Source organism: Microcebus murinus, chromosome 19, assembly GCF_040939455.1.
Source record: "Microcebus murinus isolate Inina chromosome 19, M.murinus_Inina_mat1.0, whole genome shotgun sequence".
Taxonomy (NCBI): domain Eukaryota; kingdom Metazoa; phylum Chordata; class Mammalia; order Primates; family Cheirogaleidae; genus Microcebus; species Microcebus murinus.
The window spans coordinates 15,017,546-15,040,736 of NC_134122.1; the positions used below are offsets into that span (position 1 = coordinate 15,017,546).

Here is a 23,191-nt window from a genome sequence, read left to right on the forward strand (position 1 = left end):
AGGAGTCACCGTGTGCACCCCAAGTGTCAGCGGGTCCTCCAGGAAGCAGAAACTGAGCCAGATAGAACCGCAAACATTTATTAGGGGAAACACAGGAAAGAATGCAAGAGAGAGGAGGGAGCACAGGGCAGGGAACATGCTGGGAGCATATGCAGGTCTGATACCTTTTCCAATACTATCGGTGCCCTGGCTCAGGGTCCTCTTCAAATTTCAATATGGTTGCCCTGTGAGGAAAAAAGATTCTGGTTTATTTCCATGTGATCTTATTTTTTCCTAGATACATTTTATGTCTTATAATATATCTGTGCCCCTGAGGAATACTTCCGTGTCTGGCTGTATCTTCATGTTTATATGTCACAAAAAATAATAGTTTTCAGATCTCAGGTACAGATCGCTGAATTTCACTGCACACACATTCACTTTTCTTTCTTTCTTTCTTTGATAGGATATTCAGATGCTCCATGAATATTTCCAGAATGAACCAGCACCACCCCCACCTATGCCTTAACACAGGGTGCTCTCACTATCCTGAGAGAGCCCTCCTGTCACTCTCAGCCTCCTTCGCTGCCCAGGTCCCTGCTGCACTTCCCACCTGGGCCAGCTGGGTGGCCACCATGTTGCACAACTGGGCCCCAGTCTGGCGGAGGGGTTGGGGATGCTTGGAGCACATTATCCCCTTGCCCCACGTAAATATTAACAGTACTAGGTGTAGAAGGTTGGCACTGGACACAAGTATGACAGGAGGAAATTACGGTGACTTTGCATTTGTGACAAAATGCTTACAAAACTGTTGCCTGTGATATTTTGGGGGGACAGACTGAATGCCCTCAGAGCCTGTACCTGGAGGAGACATTAACAGGAACATTGCGAAAGTTAGTTCATCTTGGCACTTTCCCAAAAATCTACATCAAGGAAAAGATCTCAGGGCAGTTTGCAAGCAGTGACGTCATGGAAGACAGCTCTGCTAAAGCAGCTGTCTTTGCCTGTGGGGACAGTCGACTTTGGCTGAGCATAGAGTCATTGGTGCCCCCCAAGATTTAAAGAGGCAAGAGCTTCTACACTGCACCAAACTGAACGCCAGCAGGTCACTCTCCTTCCGCTGCAGCACAGTCGTGTCTGCCGGATGCTGTGTGCAGGATCACCCATGTGTACCCCAGGGGGTCAGCAGTAGAGAAGGTGACTTTGCCTCATCTTTTGAGAAAGGGAATGGAAATCTCTGGACTGGGCTGGCACACACTGATATTTATTTTATGGACTTCAATGAACATCTTTTGATGATCTTCTGCATAGAAATATTTTCATCCAAACAGTGAGGGGCTGAGTGCCCAACATGTACCAGCCATTTTGACAGATTCTTTGTGTGCTTGGTCACTTTGTCCGTATAATGTCCTCAGACAGCAACACTGTCCCCGGCTCACACATGAAAGAACTGAGGCTCTGAGCAGGCCCCACAGACAGTGGGTGTCGGGGCCTGAGGCAGCAGCGCACAGGGAAGGCTGAGGGTGCTCCATGGAAACTTCCGGAGAGCAAATCTGAGCATCAGCGGTGGCTCCCAGTGGGTGCTGGGGCTGAGCCGAGAGACAGCTCAGGATGGGCCTGCAGCTCCCGCCAGAGTCTGCCCCACTCTCAAGGCCAAGGCCTCCTCTCTGCTCACGAGACCCGTCCTCACTTCTGTTCTCACTGGGCCGCACTAAACTCAGGCACAAAAGGTCTCCTGACAGATGCAGGATACATCTCCCAGACCCCAGGGCATTCTTAACACTGTGATCCAGAACCTTTACTCACGCAGGGAACAATCGTCTTCCCTGTGGATTATGGACTCCGAGAGCAGCACGGACCTTGTGAGGGCTTAATCTCCAGGCCACACGGTGCCACTGAGCTCCTCACATGGCCCCAGGCTCCTGTGCAGGCTGCAGCACTGCTGGGAATGGCTGTCCCTCTCCTCCTAAGTGAGCTCAGCACCCCCATGAGGCTCCTACCCCTGCAGTTTATCCCTGGAGGTTCCCTCGCCCGTGTTTGCTCAGGGGCCTTCCCTGCTGCTGCCATTGCAGGTGACCACAAGCTGTGTGCCCTGGGTGGCCTGTGTCCCTCCTACAGGACACGTGAAGCCATCACAGGCAGGGGCAGGTCTCATCCCTCACAGAGCCAGGCATGTGGCTGCAACTGCTTGCCTGTCTGCAAAACTGAAATTTCTGGCTTCTATAAACACCTCCTTCCTCATCTACAGGAGACATCTGTTGCCCAGCTCATGATAGGGAGAAGATGCCACCCTGTGTGTGTCCCCAGAACCTGAGGAAAGCAATGTGTCCTCAGCCAGCTTTACCCTTGTACTGCTAAGCCCTGTAGCACCAGGTGCGACAGGGTTTTTTGTCACCTCAGTGAGAGATAAGGTGAACATGCTGTACAAAGCTCACCCTTGTCAGTCACCATACCAAATGGTGGCCCTTGAGGTGGGGGCTGAGTCTCAGAGGGCAGGAGGGGCGAGGAAGTGGCCCATGGTCTCTGAAGGCTGATGAAGGGCCAGCCATGGGCTTGGGCATGTGGGCCGGTCCTGGGACTCCAGGGGGCCCTCTTGCATCCACCTCCACCTGCAGAGAGAAAATGGTAAAGTTTGAAACCTGCTCACATGATGGACAAAAACACCAATAAAAGCTGAACCTTGTGTCTGGCAGGTGACAGACACAAACGCCTTCCCCTCCACCGGGCTTCAAATCAGCAACGCCAGTGCCAAAATCTTCCTCCCACTAAGTGCAGCCGACTGCTGGGAGTGAAGGGAAGTCACGGGGACAAACCGCTGTGACCACACGGCACTGCCTGTGTCTGCAAATGCAGGACGCTGGGCCCTGCCCCAGGGAAGAGCAGACAGGACACACCGAGGAAGAAGCATGTTCCAGACAGACGGGTGTCCGTGTCAGGGCCACCCCCCTCCCTCCCACCTGCACAGTAGCTCCTCCCTGCAACAGTCAGAACAGACACAAGGAGAGGAACGAAAACTCCACCTCCACGCATGGATCACAGCTGCTCTTGGGAGAACTTTCCACAGGTGGTTAATGTCCTGTCTCTGATCCTCAGAACTCTGCAAGGTCAGTGTGACCATCCTGTCCTAACTCTAAGGGAACAGATGCTCCCAGAGGAAGAGAGAATCCTCCAGGGTCACACAGCTTGCAGGAGGCAGAGCCGAAGTCAATCTCAGCTCCCCCTGTGAGCCCCTCGTGCCCCTCTGCTTCCCTCCTGGACAAAGGGTCTTGTCCTGTCTGCAGGAGCCGCCCCTGTGCACAGACATCTCTGGGAGATGTGGATTCCTGAGTCCTCAGGGAACCACACAGAGCTTGCAGACAGAAACAATGTTACCTTCATAAAGCACTTAGCTGTGCCTGTAAGATTTATCTTAATTCACAGATAATGCCAAATTTTAAGTACACTATGACACAAATAATAAACTTGTCCATGGAAAAAATGAGGTAGGAATGGATACAAATATGTTTTGTTTTCAAGTGTACAAGTCCCATGATGTGTGTTCTGAGGGCTCACCAGCCATCCCAGCTACACAGCTACACATGAAGGAACTGAGTTATGTGACTGTGATTCAAGGCCTTTGTTTAGAATTGGTCCTGCAGTAATTAGTAACTTTTCACTATTTCACATCCAGTATATATTTTCAATTACACATATGTAACCCCTGATATTTCAGAATATCTTAACAAGAGCACCACTGGAGGCCTTCTGCATGGCACAGTTACCAGTGACATGGGACAGTGATGTGTCACAGAATTTGCTACATGGAAGAACACTCAAAATTGAACAGAGCACACAGGATAAAGTGGAGGGATGAGTGCTCACATTTTTCATTTCTGAGCATTACAGCAGATTGTCTAAACAGTTAATCCCCTAACCCAAAACAGGAAAGCAGTAAAATAACAACAGCAACAATAAAAACCACATTTCAGGGACCCAGCAACATTGTAAGCAAGGGGATCAGTCAGGGGCCCACTGTGCCATGAGACTTAAAGCCCTGGAGTTAGGTGGCATTCTCCTTGTGTTTTCTCCAGAAACACAGCAGTGAACACCGTTCAGCACCCAGTCCTTGGCCTGTGTGCGTTTAAGGCTTCCGGAAGAGTCACCAAAGGATGAGGGGAATGGAGAAGCCTGTAGGTCCCTGGGGAAGGTTTCCATTTTTGGCAAGTAAAGGCAAAGAAAAGATGTCACAGACACTTGTGACACAAGAGATGAGGCCACAAGAAGGTGCTGTAGGTAAAGAAAACAGTTTCCTGAGATAGTTACAGTGAAGATGACCACAGCACTTACCTTTTGCTTCTGTGTGTTTGTGGCCGGGATCCCACTGCTGGTCGGCCTGGGCACAGACTGAGGTCCTGAATCCGCTAAAGGACAGAGAAGGGACGAGGGCTCATTTTGACTTTCTTGTTCGGGGCAGACTGAGACCCCTCCATGGCTTTCTGTGCCATCACACTGTCCTGAACCTGGGTCCCTCACCACAGACACAGGGTTTACCAGATGCCTCAGTGACCCTGAGCCCCTGGCCCTCATGCTAGAGGAGGACACCACAGAGCCCGGGCCCAGGTGTTTCCTTACACCAACCACCTGGGGGCAGGTCAGGGCTCCAACTAGCTGGAAATCAAAGTTAAATTGGTAGCTTCCTGAGGCATATCAGGGGACATCATTTACAATTCAAGCACACATGAAAAATTAAAATAAGAACACCTTGCATGGGAAGAATATCTATAAACCCCTTTAAATCTCTTGATCTATGTTTAATTTGTCTCCCATGTGTGACTCAGTGTTAACATATTTATACCTAGAAATGGATTAATATCATAGTAATGAGAAAAGGAAAGAGCTATAGGAACTAACTGTAAAGTTTTAGGGTTACACTGATAGTGTTAGAGGAATAAAATTATGTATCTATTTAATTTACTAATAGAGTTCTATAGTGCACAATAAACAATTAAAACATACAGAAACAGGAAGCTCAAAAAATAGTAAATAAATGTCTCTTGTCTTAAAGTCGATCTCATGGTACAGTGTTTATCCAGAAAGACACAGCAAGAAAGTGTCCTGTGTCATCAGCACCTACAGCCCCCATTCAAAATGTTGCAGGTGTCATCTTTCTCAAGTAAAAGGAAAATGAAGTTGTCCACAAGGACTAGAGGAGGGAGGCAGAGCTGGCCCGCTTCCCTTCTAGGCTGTGTCTTCAGTCGGGAGTAACCACGAGCTCAGTGTGGGTGGGGGTGTCCAAAGTCACTGGACAGGCCAGAGCTCCACCAGTCACAGGGGACCCACCCAAGTGCCACCTGCCTGGGGCACCTGACCAAAAGTGTCCCGCCACCCTGAGAGACTTCCATTCCCTTTAGTAACAACTCGGGGCTGTTTCCAGGGCACAGAACAGTTGCCCCGGAAGGAGCAGCAGAGCCTGTGGCTCGTGCAGCACAAGCTGAGCTGCCGCCTCCGCCGCGAGCCCCTACCTGTGCATGGAGGGCTCTGCGTGTCCGGTGACCTTCGTGCAGCTGTCTCCATCCCGTATGCCTCTTGCTGCTTCTGACTTTGTATTATTTCCAGTCTTGAAAATAGAGGAAGAACAGACTTATGTAAGAATTAGAACACTCAGTGCCTTGCTAGACACCAACAGTTTTACTTTAAAACAGCAAAAATATCCTTAAAAATGTCCGTCACGCTCACTCACCTGTGCCTCAAGCGGGCAGCCTCCCTGGCCTGCTCCGCCCTCTCCCTCCTGAAAGCCTGAGTCTTGAGCTGTGGGAGAGAAACATGTCCACATCCTGTCCTGGCAGACTATGCACAAAGCCAAGGAAAGGAAAAAATCTTACCCAGTAGTATTGAGCTGCCATTTCGCTAGTGGCAATCTGAAAAATCCAACACGTCAGAGAGATTGTATGTTTAGGTGTCTTGGGGCCATTAAATCATCTGCATTGGGTGCTGAAGGAACATGCCACTGTCAGGCAGAACGCACATTACCTGGTATTTGTAGTTGAGCTCTGCTTCCTGCTGCTGCTCTTTCATGCTTTCTATTTGTTTCCTGTGGGTCAGATTTGCTTTCATCAGATAAAGCACAATATTGAATATGATTTTAAATAATCTGCCATGTTCCCTTTGTCCTCACATCTGTGCCCTTACGCAATTTATCTATACATGTAAAACACATTCCACATGATTGTAAAGGTACAGTAGGATGAAAACTGTTGCTATATTGTTTTCTTATCAATTATTTAATGCCTGCCAGGTTCTGAATTGACATAATTTCCTTCCCCATTCTCAGTATTTCCCTAATTTATCCTTCACTGAGTATCTTTTATCATAAAGCTCTATTCTCCTCATACTAATGTCCTTACTGTATTTCACAGGGCAGTGACAGCTGGGTTTATAAAATGTCACAGTCATTTTGATGGATGTGGTCCATCCTACAGCTGAAAGCTTTCCTAAGGATTATGACAATTTTCATCATCCCTAGAAATGTTTGTGTGAATTGAGTTTCCACTCAGTCTGGCCAGCACTGGGGATCAGGAAATGTTTAGTAACTTAATATCATTTGGTCATTTGTAAAACATAAGGTACTTTGTCTTTCTCATGAGAATTATTTCTCTATGTATATGTTTTCTGACCATATATTTAAATTTATATATTAATTGAGTCTAAACGTTGCACAAAACTTCAAAAAATTCCACCAGGAGTTTGCTGAGAGGCTGGTGTTCAGTCTCTGAACTCACTTGAAGGTCTCTATTTCTTCTGCAGCCAGTTTCACGTTTTCCTCCAGCTGTGACAGCTGTCTCTCCCTTTGTGCCTGCTGAAGTTTTTTCATTCTCACCTTCCTGAGATGGGAGAGAAGTACACATCATGCAGCAGCCTGTGTGGAATTCTCCCCTTCTTCCCTCCCAGCATATGAAGGCTGGGACTCAAAGGTTCCCTGCCACCTTCCCTAAATGTACAGACTGATGATCACGGTCAGAGGGACAACTGAAGCCTCCAAATGAGGGACAAAGAAAAATCAAATTCTGGCCCTCTGGCAAGTCCTCTCCAATTCTGAGCTTCATTCAGAGCACTCTACTCTTATTCATTAGTAAAAAATCAAGGAGTAGCAAAGCACCTGTGAGATACACGATGTGCCCTTTTGGGGTCAGTCACCTGCTTGAGACAGAGTTCATTTCATTGTCATGTGGAACCAGACCTGACCAACTCATCACAACTAGACACATCAGGGTGGAACAGGGCATCGGTAACTTGTCTGACCCCTCCCATGGGGAGACCCAATTCTCAGTCAGAGGCTGAGCCAGGACCCAGACAGTCAGCCTCAGAGAGATCCCAGTGGGACATGGAGTCATCAGTCCTGCAGTTCACTATGGGACATTTCTCTGATTCAGGATTGGAAATCTTATCACCTACTTCTAGGGTCCTGGTTGAGGGAAAAGACCAGTCTTAGTGCCGGCTACATGCACTGAACCAAAGATGATCTGAAAGTCTCCATAGTCAGGTGTTACCTCCTGCAAACAGATGGCAAGTGGAAAACCACCCAGCTTGGTGTTCATCAGCACAAGGTTGAGTTCATATAAAGTGGAGGCATAAAAGGGCAACAACCTCAAAGCTAGACCTGCTGTGTTACTCTCAGACTGCTTCATTCATGATTCTGATTCAAAGGATGTCACTTGATACTTGATTTAATATGGAGGATGCATAAAACAGAAAGAACTCTAGGGAACAGGGACAAAAACACTTACTAGAGAAAGTTAGGGTGTTTCCTTGTGGCCACCCAGGAAATGCCTCAGCAAATGCTTTCCGAGTGGCTGGAATGCAGTGGGTGCAGTGCAAGGTGCTGTGGACACAAAGGGAAGCAGGGCGCCACCCTAAAGGAGCTCACAGCTTTATGCAGAGGAGCAGCAGTAAGGACGTGACTGCCTTGCCATGCACGTAGGAAGAAGTAACAGAGGACCTGAGTGTTGAGGGAAGCTGGGGAAGGGTTGTGCTGTGGATATGGATGAGTGGATCTGCGTCCCCTGACCTCCCCTGAGAACAGCAGGAATACACAACTGAATGCATCAAATTGCTAACAGGGCAGTAAGGAAACATGAATCCAAGGTAGAGAAGGAGGGCTAAAGTCAGCCTGGCATTTGGGGCCAATTTCTACTAGTTGCATTAATGACTCCCAGAAGAGATGACTGAGATGCAAAGAACCTGAGCACCTATCGACACATGCACAGGTGTAGAAGGAACCTGAGTGGAGCTCAGGGTCTGATAAAACAGTGACCCCCACTGAAGTCCACTGGCTTTGGTTGGGATGCAGAGGAGCTGTGCACTAGCAATGAAGGTGGGCAGGAAACACACTGGCCGTTTTTGGGACTGAATCAGCAGTCAGTGACCTCATTGCTGACTGAGTTAAGGGGATCCAGTACGGCCAGCGACCCTGATAACCTGCTGTAAGTACACACCCATCATCTCTGCAGCAGAATAACATCATATTAGGTCTTAATTTTTGTCTAAATATGTTTTACCCAGTGTCTTTTATTTTATGAAAAATGACTACACATATCACAGGACAATACAATGGTATATGAAGGAAACCTAAAGGATTATACAATGGATCCGGATATTGAAGTTATACCATTTTGGTGTCACTACCTCCTAAGGCCCACAGTGAATTGAAAAGAAGAGTGCATGAAGATAGAGAAACAATGCAGATTAGAGAAATCTAGCCAGGGTTGACAAGCAGAATTCATTACCTAATTAATTGGCCATGAATATTACCAAAAGTATTTTAAAGGAAATCACAGTTGTCTTCACAGATCCACACACATTGTTCACACCACAAACAGTATTGGTATCAATGAGCTCATGAACATCTTACTCTTCTGCTGCAGTCTTTCTTTGTCCATAGATTTCATAAAGATTGTCTACTTTTATCTTCAGCATTCTGAACTTAGCCTCTTTTTTTGCTTTCCTATATTCCAATTCTTCATAGCTATTGTCCAAGTTCTTTTTAATTCCTGGCAGGAACAAAACAGGCTTCTTTGTGTGTGTGCAGGAGGACCTGAAAACTCGGTTGGGGTGGGGAAAGGAGGTGAGAATCCTGAAGGCAGGAAGTCCTTCTTCACCTTCCAGGGAAAACTCTTTTCCAAAAGTTGCATACCTTCCAGATGATAGTTATTGGACCTCGAGGCTCTCAGCTTTGATTCCTCCCATTTGTCCTTTACATTTCCTGTCTTTAACACAGATTTGAGAAAAGACACTGAAGAAGTAAGGATTGCACAAAAATGTGAACACACTAAACATTACAAATCTGTGCACTTGAATGTGGTTAAGATGGTGATTATCATGTGATGAATATTTTACTACAGTGAAAAAAAATTTTTTTTAATTAGAAAAGGACATAATTATTTCATACCTTAGGGTTTAAGAAAAAATAAATAAATAAATAAATAAATAAATAAATAAATAAATAAATAAATAAAAAAGAAAAGGACATAATTATGTTTAGGTCTCTGAGTTATGTAATCTGAGGGCGTAAGTTTTGTCACCTGCTTCTCCTCACCATTGGGCTGCGCAGTTTCCTGCTTGCCCTGCCTCCTCCAGCTTTCACTCTCCCTTCCCTGACACCAGCTTCATTATGGGCAATTTGAACATAATGCAAAACACTCTCACTAATGACTAAATTTCCAAGGGTGAAAATTCCTTGTAGATATCACATTATTGTGATCTTTTATGAAATGAAAGTTTGTGGGGTTTTTTTCCAGAGATGGCTTCTCACTCTTGCTCTGGCTGGTCTGGAACTCCTGAGCTCAAGCCATCCTCCAGCCTCGGCCTCCCAGAGTGCTAGGATTACAGGCGTGAGCCAGCGTGCCCAGCCATTAGCAACCAAATTATTACCAAGTTGGATTTTTAACATTCTGATCTCTCTCAAATTGAGATGTGGCACTTGTAGTTTGAATGATGTCATTTACAATTTTATTAGTTCCCTCAAATGTTTCTTTGTGATCCTTAAAAAAATATATTGAACCATTAACATCTATTCATTACTTTTTCTTTTATTTTTAGAATGCAATCCAGGCAAAAACAAGGAGTTTTACCTTAAATTTATGTGGAGTATCCAAAAGAATCTCATTTTCCCTTTTCTTGTCTTGAAGACATTGCTTTGATTCATTGATCTATATAAATACATGATACAAATCAGAATTCAAAAATAATAATTATAGTGCTATAAAAAACCTATCTTCAACTGTGTAACTCCTGACACAAAGAGAGTGGTGCATTATATATATGAAGCTTGCTTGGAATGTGGACAGTTTATACAACATGTGAACTAGGATACTCGGTGAAAGGTGAGGGAGTAAAATAACTGAACTATGGGTGGTGGAAGTAATTTAAACTATAAAAAAATAAAAGTTGAAAGAACAATGATACCTTCTGTTCACAAATGGATATTTTTGCTACAAGCTCTGCATTTTCCTTTGTGAAATTTTTGATCTTCTCAGAAATCTGCTGTAGATTAACTAAAAATAGATAAAAACAAATCTCTAAGATTAGCAAAGCCCAATAAAATTGAATTACCCCCAATGCATTAGCAGCAATTGCTAGTTTTAGTTAGTTGCTTTTCAAATGCAAGAAAACAAATATAAAAATAAGAAGCTTATTTCAATGAAATTCCTATTCAAAATGTTTTCAAAGATTAAAAGAAAAATCATCTTTGCCTAATATCTCTCCCATCAATAGGCACTATTCATCTTAGAAAATGTTATCACTTCAAATAGCTGTAGCCTCATCAGAGATAAAACAGAAAAAACAAGCATCCCATCTATAAACACTCCTGTCCTCCAATTATCAAGGCAAATACACAGGTCCCTTCAAAAAAGTCTCTTTCTCCCAGGTCTGAGCCACTTCCAGCCACTCCTTCCAATTCTGGAGAAGGAGCATTCAAAGTGTCAATGGATTGGCTACTCGGAGGCCACCAATGTCCTCCTGCTGCCCAGAGACTCTCCTTTCCTGACATCCAGTGTGGGGTCCTGCAACGTGGTGTGAGAAATTGAACACACTCGGGCACAATGTTACCTTGGCAACGTAGTCTCCAGAGGATCTGCATACTTCAAACTCCCTGAAAACCAAGCCTTTTCATCCTCAAGATGAGGATGTTACCACCTCCTGTAAAGGTGAACAACGTGCATCAAGCACCCAGCTCACAGGTGGGAACACGCGTAGAGCACCTAGAATGCAGCGCACAGTTCCAGACGCATCAGACAGGCATTTAATCTGCTCATTTGCCATCTAAGTGCCACCTTATCTTCTATTTGACCATCACAATGGCTCTGCTGCCCTGAAATCAAACTTCTCAACGCCACCAATGCTATAATCACTGAAATGACACCCCCATTTGAGGGCCCATTATATGCCAGGAAGCCACCCTGGCTCCCCAAACATACAGCACCACTTGATCTTCACAGTCTAGGAAGAATGTACAGAATTCATTACCCATATTTTACATCAAGTTCTTTCCACTCATTCTCCACTGGCATTAATGGCTCTCTTCACTTAACCCTCTACACACACTTTCAACCTCCTGTATGACACACACTTTGCCTAGTAATATCTGGGCTTTTGTCTAAGCCTTAAGCTTCTTGGTAGGCTCAGGGAGTGTCCTGATCATTTTCCCATTTCCCCAAGAGCCAGGTCATGCCACAGTACTCCTCCTCCACATTGCAGACTCATGTCATCATTGCTTCCTACATGTTCTGCACAAAGCTAAACTTATCCCATTCTCCGCACTCCTCTGATCTCATCTTCCACCTACTCTCTCACCTCAATCAATGGTAACTCTCTCCATGTTGTCATTCACACTTCATCAGAAAAAGAGCACAATTTTCAAGAAGTAAGAAGTCAACCAGGCATAAGAAGTCATTTTATTTACTCCTAATTGAATTAGAACCCCCATGAAATACCAGTGATGACAAGCGATTACAAAGAATATAGAAGCCTGAAAATCTTACCTTGATATTGTGGATGATATATCTAGGAGAGCAAGAAAAAAAATTAAATTTGATGTCAAAACAGAATATGAAATAGTTTCTCAAGATTTTTTAAAATGCACTTAGGACGGTATTCAGGAAATGCTGGTGATGCATTCCGGGGCCTCAGAAAAGAAGATAATCAAAATGCAATGCCTTTCAGCACACTGGATGTTGATAATGACGGATTATCACCCTGCATGCCTGGTCAATGGTCACTCCACAAAGTGCTGCAGTCACCTCAATAACAACACTGGCTGGTGGTTCAACCAGTGCGATCTAGCAAACCTAAATGGCATTCATCACTTCCATGGAAAATTGCTTACAACTGGAATTCAATGGGGCACATGGACCAAAAACAACTCACCTGTCAAGATTAAATCTGTTTCAATGAAAATTAGAAGAATTTATAATCCATATTTTAAATAATCTCATTTTAAATTGTAATGAAATTTCCACAATTATTTTTGATAATATATTGAAGGTTTTATATAGTTTGTCTTTCTATTTAGTGTTTCAAACATGTTAGCTAAAGTTTAAATATAGATGGCATTTAGATGTTATGGGTTTAATTAGCAAACTTCAATTTTGTAGCATTTTATTAAAGAAACCATGGCTTATTCCTTTTTACTAGTAACTATATTAACAATATATAAAAAAATTTGTCTTAAGTGAATTATAACTTGTCTTCCTGAAATGTATAGTGATTTCACAGGATTTTACCTTATCTTTGAAACATATAAACCATAGTAAGTTGTCAGGAAAACTGAGGAGAGTACTTTATTTATTTCTATATTTACTTTATATGACTAATTATATAATCTATAGATAATTTCTGTTGAAGACAATTACAAGAAATAACTCTTATACAGATTAATATATAAACTACACAGTGTTTAAAAAATTTGCTATTTCTATGTGATGCTACAATATTATATAGGTAATAAGACTTTGCTGCCAAAATAAAGTTATTCCTGTTTTCATCTTTAAAAAAATAAAAATAAAAAAAAGAAATAGTTTCTAATAGTTAGAAAAGTAATCCAATGAAACTATTATAATCATTTAGTTCAACATTATAAATTCATCATATTGGGTCTCAAGAAACAATAGCCCAAAATATGGCACTTGCATGCTGAATGCTTTGAATCAAAGGAAACCCTAAGGCCTCCAAGGCAAACCTCAGAACCAAGGTCTCTGATCTTCTCCTTCCCAGTATGTCTGACCTTCTTTCTTTTTGGAGTCACTAAGAGGGGCTTTCTCTAAAGTTTCTTTATCTGACTAAAGAAAATTCTACCAGAAGAAATATAATTGTTTTGAAATTCCAGTAAACACAGCCTAACTTCTAGTCAGGTAAACCTCACACTCAGGCCGGGCGCTGTGGCTCACGCCTGTAATCCTAGCTCTTGGGAGGCCGAGGCGGGAGGATTGCTCAAGGTCAGGAGTTCAAAACCAGCCTGAGCAAGAGCGAGACCCCGTCTCTACTATAAATAGAAAGAAATTAATTGGCCAACTGATATATATATATAAAAAAAAAAAAAATTAGCCGGGCATGGTGGCGCATGCCTGTAGTCCCAGCTACCCGGGAGGCTGAGGCAGAAGGATCACTCGAGCCCAGGAGTTTGAGGTTGCTGTGAGCTAGGCTGACGCCACGGCACTCACTCTAGCCTGGGCAACAAAGCGAGACTCTGTTTCAAAAAAAAAAAAAAAAAAAAAAAAAAAAACCTCACACTCAATGCCTATGTTCTTCTGTTTCTTTTACCCAGGACATGATGCTTAGCTTTCATCAACAAATTATAAGACATTCAAAAGGACAAAAAGAAAAGCACAATCTGATTAGAGAAAGCAAGTGTTAGAGTCACACTCCGACATGGCAAAGAGGATGGAATTATCAGACTGAAAATTTAAAGCCAGTAGGATTCATATGGTAAAGTTAGAAGAACACATGACAGTCCTTAACGTGTATGCACCTAACAGCAGAGATCACAATGTGCAACCCAAAATCTGATAGAACTAGAAGGAGAAACAGATGAATCCACTATCATAGCAGGAAATTCTAATACCCTTCTTTTAGTCATTGACAGATTCAACAAGCAGAAAATAAGTGAGGATATAGTTGAACTGAACAGCACCATCAATCAGCTTGATCTACTGACATCTATAAAAACATTTCATCCTACAACAGCAGAATACACATTGTTCTAAAGCTCAGGTCGAATAATCAAGATAGATCACATTCAGGCTATAAAACACATCCTCATGAATTTAAAGTAATTGAAATGATAGAACGTTTGCTCTCAGGCCTCAAAATTAATCTAGAAATCAATAACAGAAAGATAGCTGTGAAACTATAAAATATTTGAAGATTAAACAATACATTTCTAAAGGACTCATGGCTCAAAGAAGTTTTCTCAACATAAATTTTTAAATCTTTCAATATAAATACTAATAAAATAAGAAATACTAAAATTTGTGGGATGCAGTGAGGACAGCACTATGAATGAAATTTATAGCCTTAAATGCAAATAAAACTTCCAGTGACTGTAAAAGTTTCTGGTTATTTATAAGGATATCTATATGGTGTTTGTTAGTATACTCACAGGAAACAGAATACTCCAGAAGAAAATGGCCAATGTAATAGCTCCCAAGTATGCAGCAATAATAATAATCTTCCAAGGAATTCCAAAAAAGTTGGGCCCAAGATGAACATAATCAGGCAGAATATGGACTAGCTGTAATAATAATATTTGAAATAATGAGATGCCTCAAAGGCATTTACAATATATCAGTCACAGAGAATTATCCTGAGACACCCAAACCCATCTTCCAAGAGGAAACTATACCCTCAGATATCTCCAGGGGATTCCACTGCCTGGGGGAAGTTTGGACATTTCCAGTCTCACGTGTTTTGCATATCTGATAGTGTTGTTAGACATTGTGAATTTGGGTGGTTTTTTATTTTGTGTTTTTTGGTCTATAGTAATTATCTTCCACAACGCCCCCCCCAAGTTATTCATTTAGTTTTTTAAACTGACATATAAAACTGTATGTATTTATCATGCACAACATTATGTTTTGAAGTATACATACAGTGTGAAATGGTAATCTAGCTAACTGACAAGTACTTTACCGCACATAGTTACTGGGTGTCTTTTTTTTTTTTTTTCCACAGAGTCTCACTCTGTTGCTCTGAGTAGAGTGCAGCGGCATCAGCCTAGCTCACAGCAACCTCAAACTCCCAGGCTCAAGTGATCCTCCTGCCTCAGTCTCCCAAGTAGCTGGGACTACTGGTGTGCACCACCATGACTGCCTACTTTTTCTATTTTTAGTAGAGATGGGGTCTCACTCTTGCTCAGGCTGACTAAATGTCTCAAAGTAGACTGCGGTTTCTAGTTCCCCAGGTGCCTTGCCCTCCCTTGTATCTAATGTTGTGCAAGAATCCCTTGGAATTAATACTTTTCTCTCAAATTACGTGGCTCTTTAGAATTTAAAGGTAAGTCAAAAAATACAATAAATAGATGACTTTATTCAGAAGCAGATATCAAATTTTAGTGCTTAAAAATAACCAAGGTGACATAAATAGTGTGAGGTTTCTTTAAAATTCTTGACGTTAATTCTATTAGACTCTTTTTAAAAAATTTTTTATTTCAGCATATTATGGGGGTACAAATGTTAAGGTTATGTCCATTGCCCTTGCCTCCCCTCCCCCTTGAGTCAGCGCTTCAAGTGTGTCCATCCCCCAGATGGTGCACATCGCACTATGAATGTAAATACCCACCCCATTCTCCCCCTTCCCACCTGCCTAACACCCAATAAATGTTTTGTTTTTTTTTTTAACATTTTGGTTACATTTTATATCTTTGCCTCTCCCTAGCAAGGGTTAGAGTTATGCCCTTCTCCTCCACAATGCTCACTACATCCCTCAGATGTGGGACTACCCCCCTATCCCCTGAATCCCTGGTGAACACCACCACCCTTTGAGCACCATAGTGTTAATCAGTCAGTACCAATTTGATGGCGAGTACATGTGGAGCCCATTATTCTGATCTTGTGTCACCTCACTTTGGATAATGGGCTTAAGTTTAATCCAGGATAATATAAGTGGTGCTAGCTTGCTGTTGTTTCTTAGAATTGAATAGTATTCCATTGTAAACATATATCAAATTTTAATAATCCACTCATGAATTGATGGACACTTGGGTTGTTTCCACATCCTTGCTATAGTGAATTGTGCTGCCATAAACATTTGGGTGCAGATGTCTTTATAATAGAATGTCTTTTGGGTAGATGCTCTTTTGAGTAGATGCCTAATAATGCTATTGCTGGGTCGAATGGTATTTCGATTTTTAGCTCTTTGAGATATCTCCAAATTCTTTTCCACAAAGGTCGCACTAATTTGCAGTCCCACCAGCAGTGTAAGAGTGTTCCTGTCTCTCCACATCCTTGTCAGCATTTGTTGTTTTGGTATTTCTTGATACAGGCCACTCTCACTGGGGTTAGGTGATATCTCATTGTGGTTTTTTTTTTTTTTTTTTTTTTTTTTTTTTTGTTTTTTTTTGTTTTTAATTATTTTTTTTTTTTTATTTTGGCATATTATGGGGGTACAGATTTTAAGGTTTCAATAAATGCCCATTCCCCCCCCTCATTGTGGTTTTGATTTGCATTTCTCTAATGATTAGTGATGTTCAGCATTTTTTAATATATTTGCTGGCCATTATTCTGTCTTCTTTAGAAAAGTTTCTGTTCATTTTTGTTGCCCATTTCTTGATGGGGTTGTTTGATTTTTTCTTGTTAATTCTTTTGAGCTCTAGATAGATTCTTGTTATCAGACCTTTATCGGAAGTGTAGAGAGCAAATATTTTCTCCCATTCTGTAGGTTGTCTATTTGCTCTAATGATAGTTTCCTTGGCTGTGCAGAAGCTTTTTAATTTGATCAGATCCCATTTTGTTTATTTTTGTTGCTGCAGTGATTGCTTTGGGGGTCTTCTTCAAGAATTCTTTGCCTAGACCAATGTCTGAGAGGGTTTTCCCAACCTCCTCTTCTAGGATTCTTAAGGTTTCATGCTTTAGGTTTAAATCTGTTATCCATCTTGAGTGGATTTTTGTGAGAGGTGAAAGGGAGGGATCCTGATTCATTCTTCTGCATATAGCTATCCAGTTTTCCCAGCACCATTTATTGAAGAGAGATTCTTTTCCCCATTGTATGTTTCTATTAGACACTTACGTGAATGAAAACAAAGACTTCCACTAAAAGAGTTCAGACTGATTCTGCTAACTGTCCTAGGGATCCCTCTGGATTTAATTGTATGTTGTTGAAAACTCAACATCTTAATTCTAAATGTTTCTTTTAAGACAGTGAATTAAACACAGATAATCATTCAACAGGTTTGACTTGGTATTTACTGAATTCGGAGTGGAATTACAGGTCCAGCAACAATGTGAATGATTTCACACTTACTCTGCTGAGCAGGATGAGGCAGACACAGAAGAGTGGACATGGCACCATCTATATATATGAAATTCTAAACTAAGAACAATTCCCCTATGATGAGAATAGAGACTTACTGGGAAGAGTTTGAGGTCTCTTTCTGGGGTGATATAACATTGTAGATCTTGAAAGGGCTTTGGGTTATGCTGGTATATGTACTTTCCCAAGGTAGTGACTTACAGTTACAACTTGTAGATTTTGCACTACATAACTTTTTTAAAACAAGAAATCTGTAAGCCAGGCGAGGTGGCTCACACCTGTAATCCTAGCTCTCTGGGAGGCTGAGGCGGGCGGATTGCTCAAGGTCAGGAGTTAGAAACCAGCCTGAGCAAGAGTGAGACCCCCGTCTCTACTATAAATAGAAAGAAATTAATTGGTCAACTAATAAATATAGGAAAAATTAGTCGGGCATGGTGGTGCATGCTTGTAGTCCCAGTTATTTGGGAGGCTGAGGCAGTAGGATTGCCTGAGCCCAGGAGTTTGAGGTTGCTGTGAGCTAGGCTGACGCCATGGCACTCACTCTAGCCTGGGCAACAAAGTGAGACTCTGTCTCAAAAAAAAAAAAAAAAAAAAAAGAAAGAAATCTGTAAAGAAATACTGAATTCTAGTTACTGACAGTTATGCTAAACTATTTAGCAGGAAGTATAATATTGATGTCAGTGATTCAATTGGAAATACACCCCAAATAAGATGGGAGGATGGATGGATAGATGGACGGATAGATACATGTTTAATCATGCTTAGTAAAATGTCAATAAATCAATGTTGTTTGAACATTTACATAATAAAATTTGGTGGTCATTATCAAAATCACCTGCTTTATATCAGTGATTTTTTTAACAGAGTTGCAAAATAATTATTATTCATGTTTTATATGTTTGAACAATTTTAAGCACAATCCCAATTGTGCCTAAAATAATATTTTTTCCCCACTCGATTCATCATTGAGTTGCAAAATGCAAGGATACACTGGGGAATCTTGCAGAGGTGTTTCTTTCTGGTTTTTTATTTTAAGGACAAAGTCCAAAGGGGAAATATATGCTTCATATCTCTTTCCTAGGTAAAGGAAAAATACATTGTTGGAGCTACAAAGGAAATTTACCTAGCAATGAAAAGGAGTAAGCTATTAATATTTTTTAAAATGTGTATAAATCTCAAAATAATTCTGCTGACTCACAGAAACCAGAACAACAATAGAACCCATCCTGCATGAGTCTGTTACATGACATGCTATAAAATGTAGATCAGCAGATCTCAGGGAGGATGGTAGGATGGAGGGACAAGGACAGATGGATTAAAAAGAAGCAGGAGGAAACCTTTGAGATTGATGGGTGTATTTATTATCTTGAATTTTGAATGTGGTGATGATTTCATTGCAGTATCCATATTGTAAATTCAACAAATTGTATCCTTTTAATAAAAGATGCTATTTACTCTACATAACTTGGCCACACTTAACACCGTAGGAGAAAAAGCTGACACACAAACTGTTAGTTTCTGTTTTCCAGACAAATAACATTTCAAATATTTTTTGAAAGTTAAGAGAATTTTATTTTTACATTTATGAGCAAATTAAAATTGAGAAATAAATGAATACAAACTTACTATGGGTGAGAAGCCTTGGTCTTCTTTGAAACATTCATGAATTGGATGGGTGAAATTCTTTGGAAAATACTCAAAAATATTCACAGACTGTAAAGAAGAATGGGAAAAATCATAAAAAATATATTAAAGATATAAATGAAAATAATATATACAGATATGTTTATAAGTATAAATTACTGAAAGAGATGTGTAGTCGCTATAATAATACCTGGGTTAATATTCCAACAAAAATTAAGTACACATTGTTGTTTACCCCATTTCTAAAAACATTAATTTTTTTTTCAGTGTTTGCCTTGATTCTGAACCAGGGCACTTAATGTCAGATTTCTGAGCACATACAGATTTGCAGAATATAGTGATCTTATAATCATGATTAAAACTATGAGTATTGAAGTTAGTTAAAAACGTAATACCAAATAACCAATAAGAAGAATCCACCTTCATGGCACCTAAACCAATCAATCCCAACCTCAGAAATCAATATTTAAAGGAAGAAAAATTTTCTGGAATGCATGGCCACCACAACAAAAGGCAAACAGGTCATTTTACAAATCTAGATTGATAAGTATGTGGGGAGAAAATAAATTCAAAATGTAACTTGGACCAATCCACATACCAAGCATCTGTTTTGAGCCAAGAACACCTGTCTAGCACGCAGCCTGTGAACCCTGTAACACGTTCATCTTCAGCCTCACGGCCGAGGGGAGTCCAGCGTGTGCTCCTGGGAAGCAGCACGGCCTGTGAGCAGCCCCAGTCTGAGAGGCAGCAGGAGCTCTCAGCGCACTGGGGAAAGATGTGCATCAAACATGCAAAGGGACAAAGGCCGTCTTGATGCCAACTGGTAAAACATCTCCAGTTGTGGGCACTCCTGCGACATGTGACAACTGTCTGGACACCGAAATAAGCAGCGGACTCTTACCTAGATTAGATCCAACACGGCCACTAAAATTTGAGCTTCTCACAGTCTATGGCCATGAGCAAGGAGGGGACGTGGAAAATGCAAGACAGGATAATTTGTCCAAGTGGTCGAAAGTGAGGTAGGGGAAGAGTGCCTAACTGATCTATGAAAATGCAGCCAGGTAAAGGGAAAAAAATTCTAGTAAAGATCATCCAGACATGTCCTCCTTAGCAGACTCAAAAGAAGCAGAGTAGATCCTTCTTTGCTTGGAAGTCTTCCTGGGGGATGATTCTGCCTCAAAGCGACGGGTGTTCTTCATCACCAGACTTTATACATCACTCTCTAAGAATATGGTGCTGCCCATCACAACAAATCTTCTCATCTCCATCGGGTGTTCTCATCTCCCCCTCTCTCCTCCACCCCCCACCCCCAACATCCCCAAGGATAGGAATGTGGTTTTATAATTGGGAGAGTGAAAATTTTCAAGCTAGAAACCTACCATTTCTTCATTTTTGGACAATCCTAAAGACTTTAAAGGCTCTTTCTGTTTTGGGTAAATCAATAATCTGTACATGACACATTTCAGAAAAGAAAGGACAGTAAGTAACTTCTTCACCTTCTGGTCATGTCACTGCTTGTGATTTCTCTATTTTAATCATCCCAGCAGGGGTGGGACTGCAAACTAGTTCAACCTCTGTGGAAAGCAATATGGAGATACCTCAAAGTGATACAAGTAGATCTACCATGTGATCCAGCAATTCCACTACTGGGCATCTACCCAAAAGATCAAAAGTCACTTTATGAAAAAGACTCCTGCACTCAAATGTTTATAGCAGCACAATTCACAATTGCAAAGTTGTGGAAACAACCCAAGTGCCCAACAATTCATGAGTGGATTAATAAAATGTGGTGTGTGCATACCATGGAGTACTATTCAGCTTTAAGAAACAATGGTGATATAGCGCCTCTTGTATTTTCCTGGATAGAGCTGGAAACCATTCTACTAAGTGAAGTATCTCAAGAATGGAAAAACAAGCACATGTACTCACCAGCAAATTGGTATTAATGGATCAACATCTAAGTGGACATATAGGAAAAACATTTATCAGATGTCAGGCAGGTGGGAGGGGGGAAGAGGGGATGGGTATATACCTACATAATGAGTGAGATGTGCAACATTTGGGGGATGGTCACGCTTGAAGCTCGACTTGAGGGGAGGAGGGGGGCATGGGCAATATACATAACCTTAATATTTGTACCCCCATAATATGCTGAAATAAAAAATTAAAAAAATAAAAAATAAAAAAATAAAACTGAGCTTATTACTATTTCAGTTACATTAAAAAAAAAATCATCCCAGCAGGGAGCAGCCATTGATTTTCACATCTGTTGGGCTTCTCAAGGCCCCCAACAAACTGTTTGGACACAGAGTCCGTAGGGTCAACTTTCAAGAGCACAAGGAAGGAATGACTCAGAAGCTCCTACAAGTCAACAAACCAGAGAACACAAAGCACAAGTGACAATTCACTTTCAACACACTGGTACTAACGGCAGTGATTTGGTACCACTGTTCCCAGGGCTGCCAAGCTTCCAAATACCAATGACGGACTCGCAGGGAAACAACTGCACATGGGACAGCACAAAACCTGCAGGAGTTGAGGAGGATCTCACACAGGGCTTCCAGGAGCCAGTCAAATGCCCATGAAGCCTATTAAGAAAGAGTTCCTTATGTTTTCTAGAACATCTTTAATGAGGTGTAGTCACATACCATGCAATTCCCCCCAGTAAATGCTACAATTCAATGACTTTTAGCATATTCCCCAATCCTTCCTGTATGACAGTGCACAGTTACTATGTTCACGTTCCACGCTGTCACCCTTTCCTGTGTTTGGACCAGCCCCCCTTGATGTGCACAGGTGTGGGCAGAGCGGCCAGGCTGCTCAAGACACCCTCACTGAGGTCCTTGGTCTGCAGGAAGGACAGAGCTCCCATCATAGCCCCTGTGAAGTGCTGTTTTGTAAACCACAGTGTGTCGCAGCCCAACATAAAAGGGGAGACTGTGGCGTGTCCAGTGTGTACTCACATTCCTGGATGGGTAACAGGGAGCGCTGAGCAGAAGAATCAAGAACAGCCTCTTCACCTCCATGTCCGGGGCCTCTCAGCGTGTCCTGAGGTCGCCAGGAAGGAGGTGGGTTGGGTTAGCAGGTGGGGAGGAGGACTTATGGAGACAGGGCTGGGAATGGGGTCGGGGTTGCAACTGGGGAGAAGGGGAGGGTGCGGAGGGAAAGGGGGGTGTTGGGCACCTGGGAGAGGAGGAGAAAGAAGCGGGGCGCTGGGAAGTATGGGGTCAAACCAAGTCCTCGAGCAGTGGGAGGAAGGCTTAGGACAGGTCAGGGTGTGAGCAAGTCAGCTGGACAGCAGTGCGCAAGGGGCAGGTGAGTAGGACACTCGGGTTAACTCGGAGGGGCACAGAGAGCTGCGTTTCCGCTCAAACGTTACCCTGTGTGGTCGTTGCTGTAGCAACGAGTGCTGTACACTCGGTGAGGACCAATCCTGACCCTGACGCTTCACAGGGGACGCCCCGCGCGGCCCCAGCGCTCAGCAAGGAGCCCCCTCCCCGCCGAGGCCTCGCCAGGCTCTGTCCCGAGGACAGGTCCACTCTGGAACCTTCGCTGGCCTTTGACTTCTCGTCCTCCCCATCCCAGTTCCCCTGGCCCAGCTTCTGGGCTTTTCCTTCTTTCCCGAACTCCTAAGGTTTCCCATGATAATGGATGTTATCATTTTCACTATTGTTGTGTATACCGTTCTTTGCTGGAGCAAAGAAATGTTAACTTTAATAGCTGTCGGTAATTGACAGTTTTTATATTATCGGTTATATCCCCACGTAATTACACAGATGCTCATACATAGCTTGTGGAATCAGTGCAAGCTCTGGAGACACCTGCTTCCTTTCCTGGCTCCATCACTTGTTAGCTGTGCGATCTGGGCAACTTAATTAGCCTCGTCATGCCTCTGTTTCCTTACCTAGAAAAGAGATATAATAAGAGTCCTTAACTCGTTCAGTTGTCATGAGGGGTAAATGATTCATGTTGTTAAATATTGGCTGTCATGATCATCCTTCAAAAAGTGTCATTTTCAGAGCCACAGACGAGGCCACAGTGCCACCTGGTGGCCATGCAGTGTAAATTC

General features: G+C 42.4%; 2 protein-coding genes across 3 annotated transcripts in view; one reads left to right on the top strand and one right to left on the bottom strand.

The window, feature by feature from the left end:
* Window positions 1-64: 64 nt before the first annotated feature.
* On the bottom strand, window positions 65-22,530 carry LOC105885321 (uncharacterized). 2 transcript variants are annotated; one of them, XM_012790198.3, is made up of 17 exons: window positions 22,502-22,530; window positions 22,086-22,170; window positions 19,105-19,191; window positions 14,612-14,743; window positions 11,997-12,018; window positions 10,420-10,508; window positions 10,086-10,163; window positions 9,149-9,221; window positions 8,867-9,005; window positions 6,738-6,839; window positions 5,989-6,049; window positions 5,841-5,876; window positions 5,699-5,766; window positions 5,481-5,575; window positions 4,306-4,379; window positions 2,415-2,588; window positions 65-224 (listed from the first exon to the last, which is right to left on the bottom strand). In XM_012790198.3, the coding sequence occupies exons 2-16, from the start codon at window positions 22,146-22,148 to the stop codon at window positions 2,424-2,426; spliced, it is 1,284 nt and encodes a 427-aa protein (XP_012645652.2). In that variant the 5' UTR covers window positions 22,149-22,170; window positions 22,502-22,530; the 3' UTR covers window positions 65-224; window positions 2,415-2,423. The 2 variants fall into 2 exon arrangements, with proteins under 2 accessions (XP_012645652.2, XP_012645649.2); XM_012790195.3 differs by having other exon boundaries at window positions 22,306-22,524.
* Window positions 22,102-23,191, top strand: part of ACSM6 (acyl-CoA synthetase medium chain family member 6) — a 32,190-nt gene continuing 31,100 nt past the window's right edge. The window contains exon 1 of the mRNA XM_012790192.3: window positions 22,102-22,190. The gene's annotated coding sequence lies outside the window, so the exon portion shown is untranslated. The remainder of the gene's footprint in view (window positions 22,191-23,191) is intronic.

Bases quoted from the DNA above. Each gene is read 5' to 3' on its own strand.
- LOC105885321 (XM_012790198.3), bottom strand. From the start codon at position 22,148: ATGGAGGTGAAGAGGCTGTTCTTGATTCTTCTGCTCAGCGCTCCCTGT. The intron at 9,006-9,148 runs GTATGCAACTTT...TGTTCCTGCCAG, and splicing joins CAATAACTATCATCTGGAAG to GAATTAAAAAGAACTTGGAC. The intron at 5,877-5,988 runs GTAATGTGCGTT...TGGATTTTTCAG, and splicing joins AGCTCAACTACAAATACCAG to ATTGCCACTAGCGAAATGGC.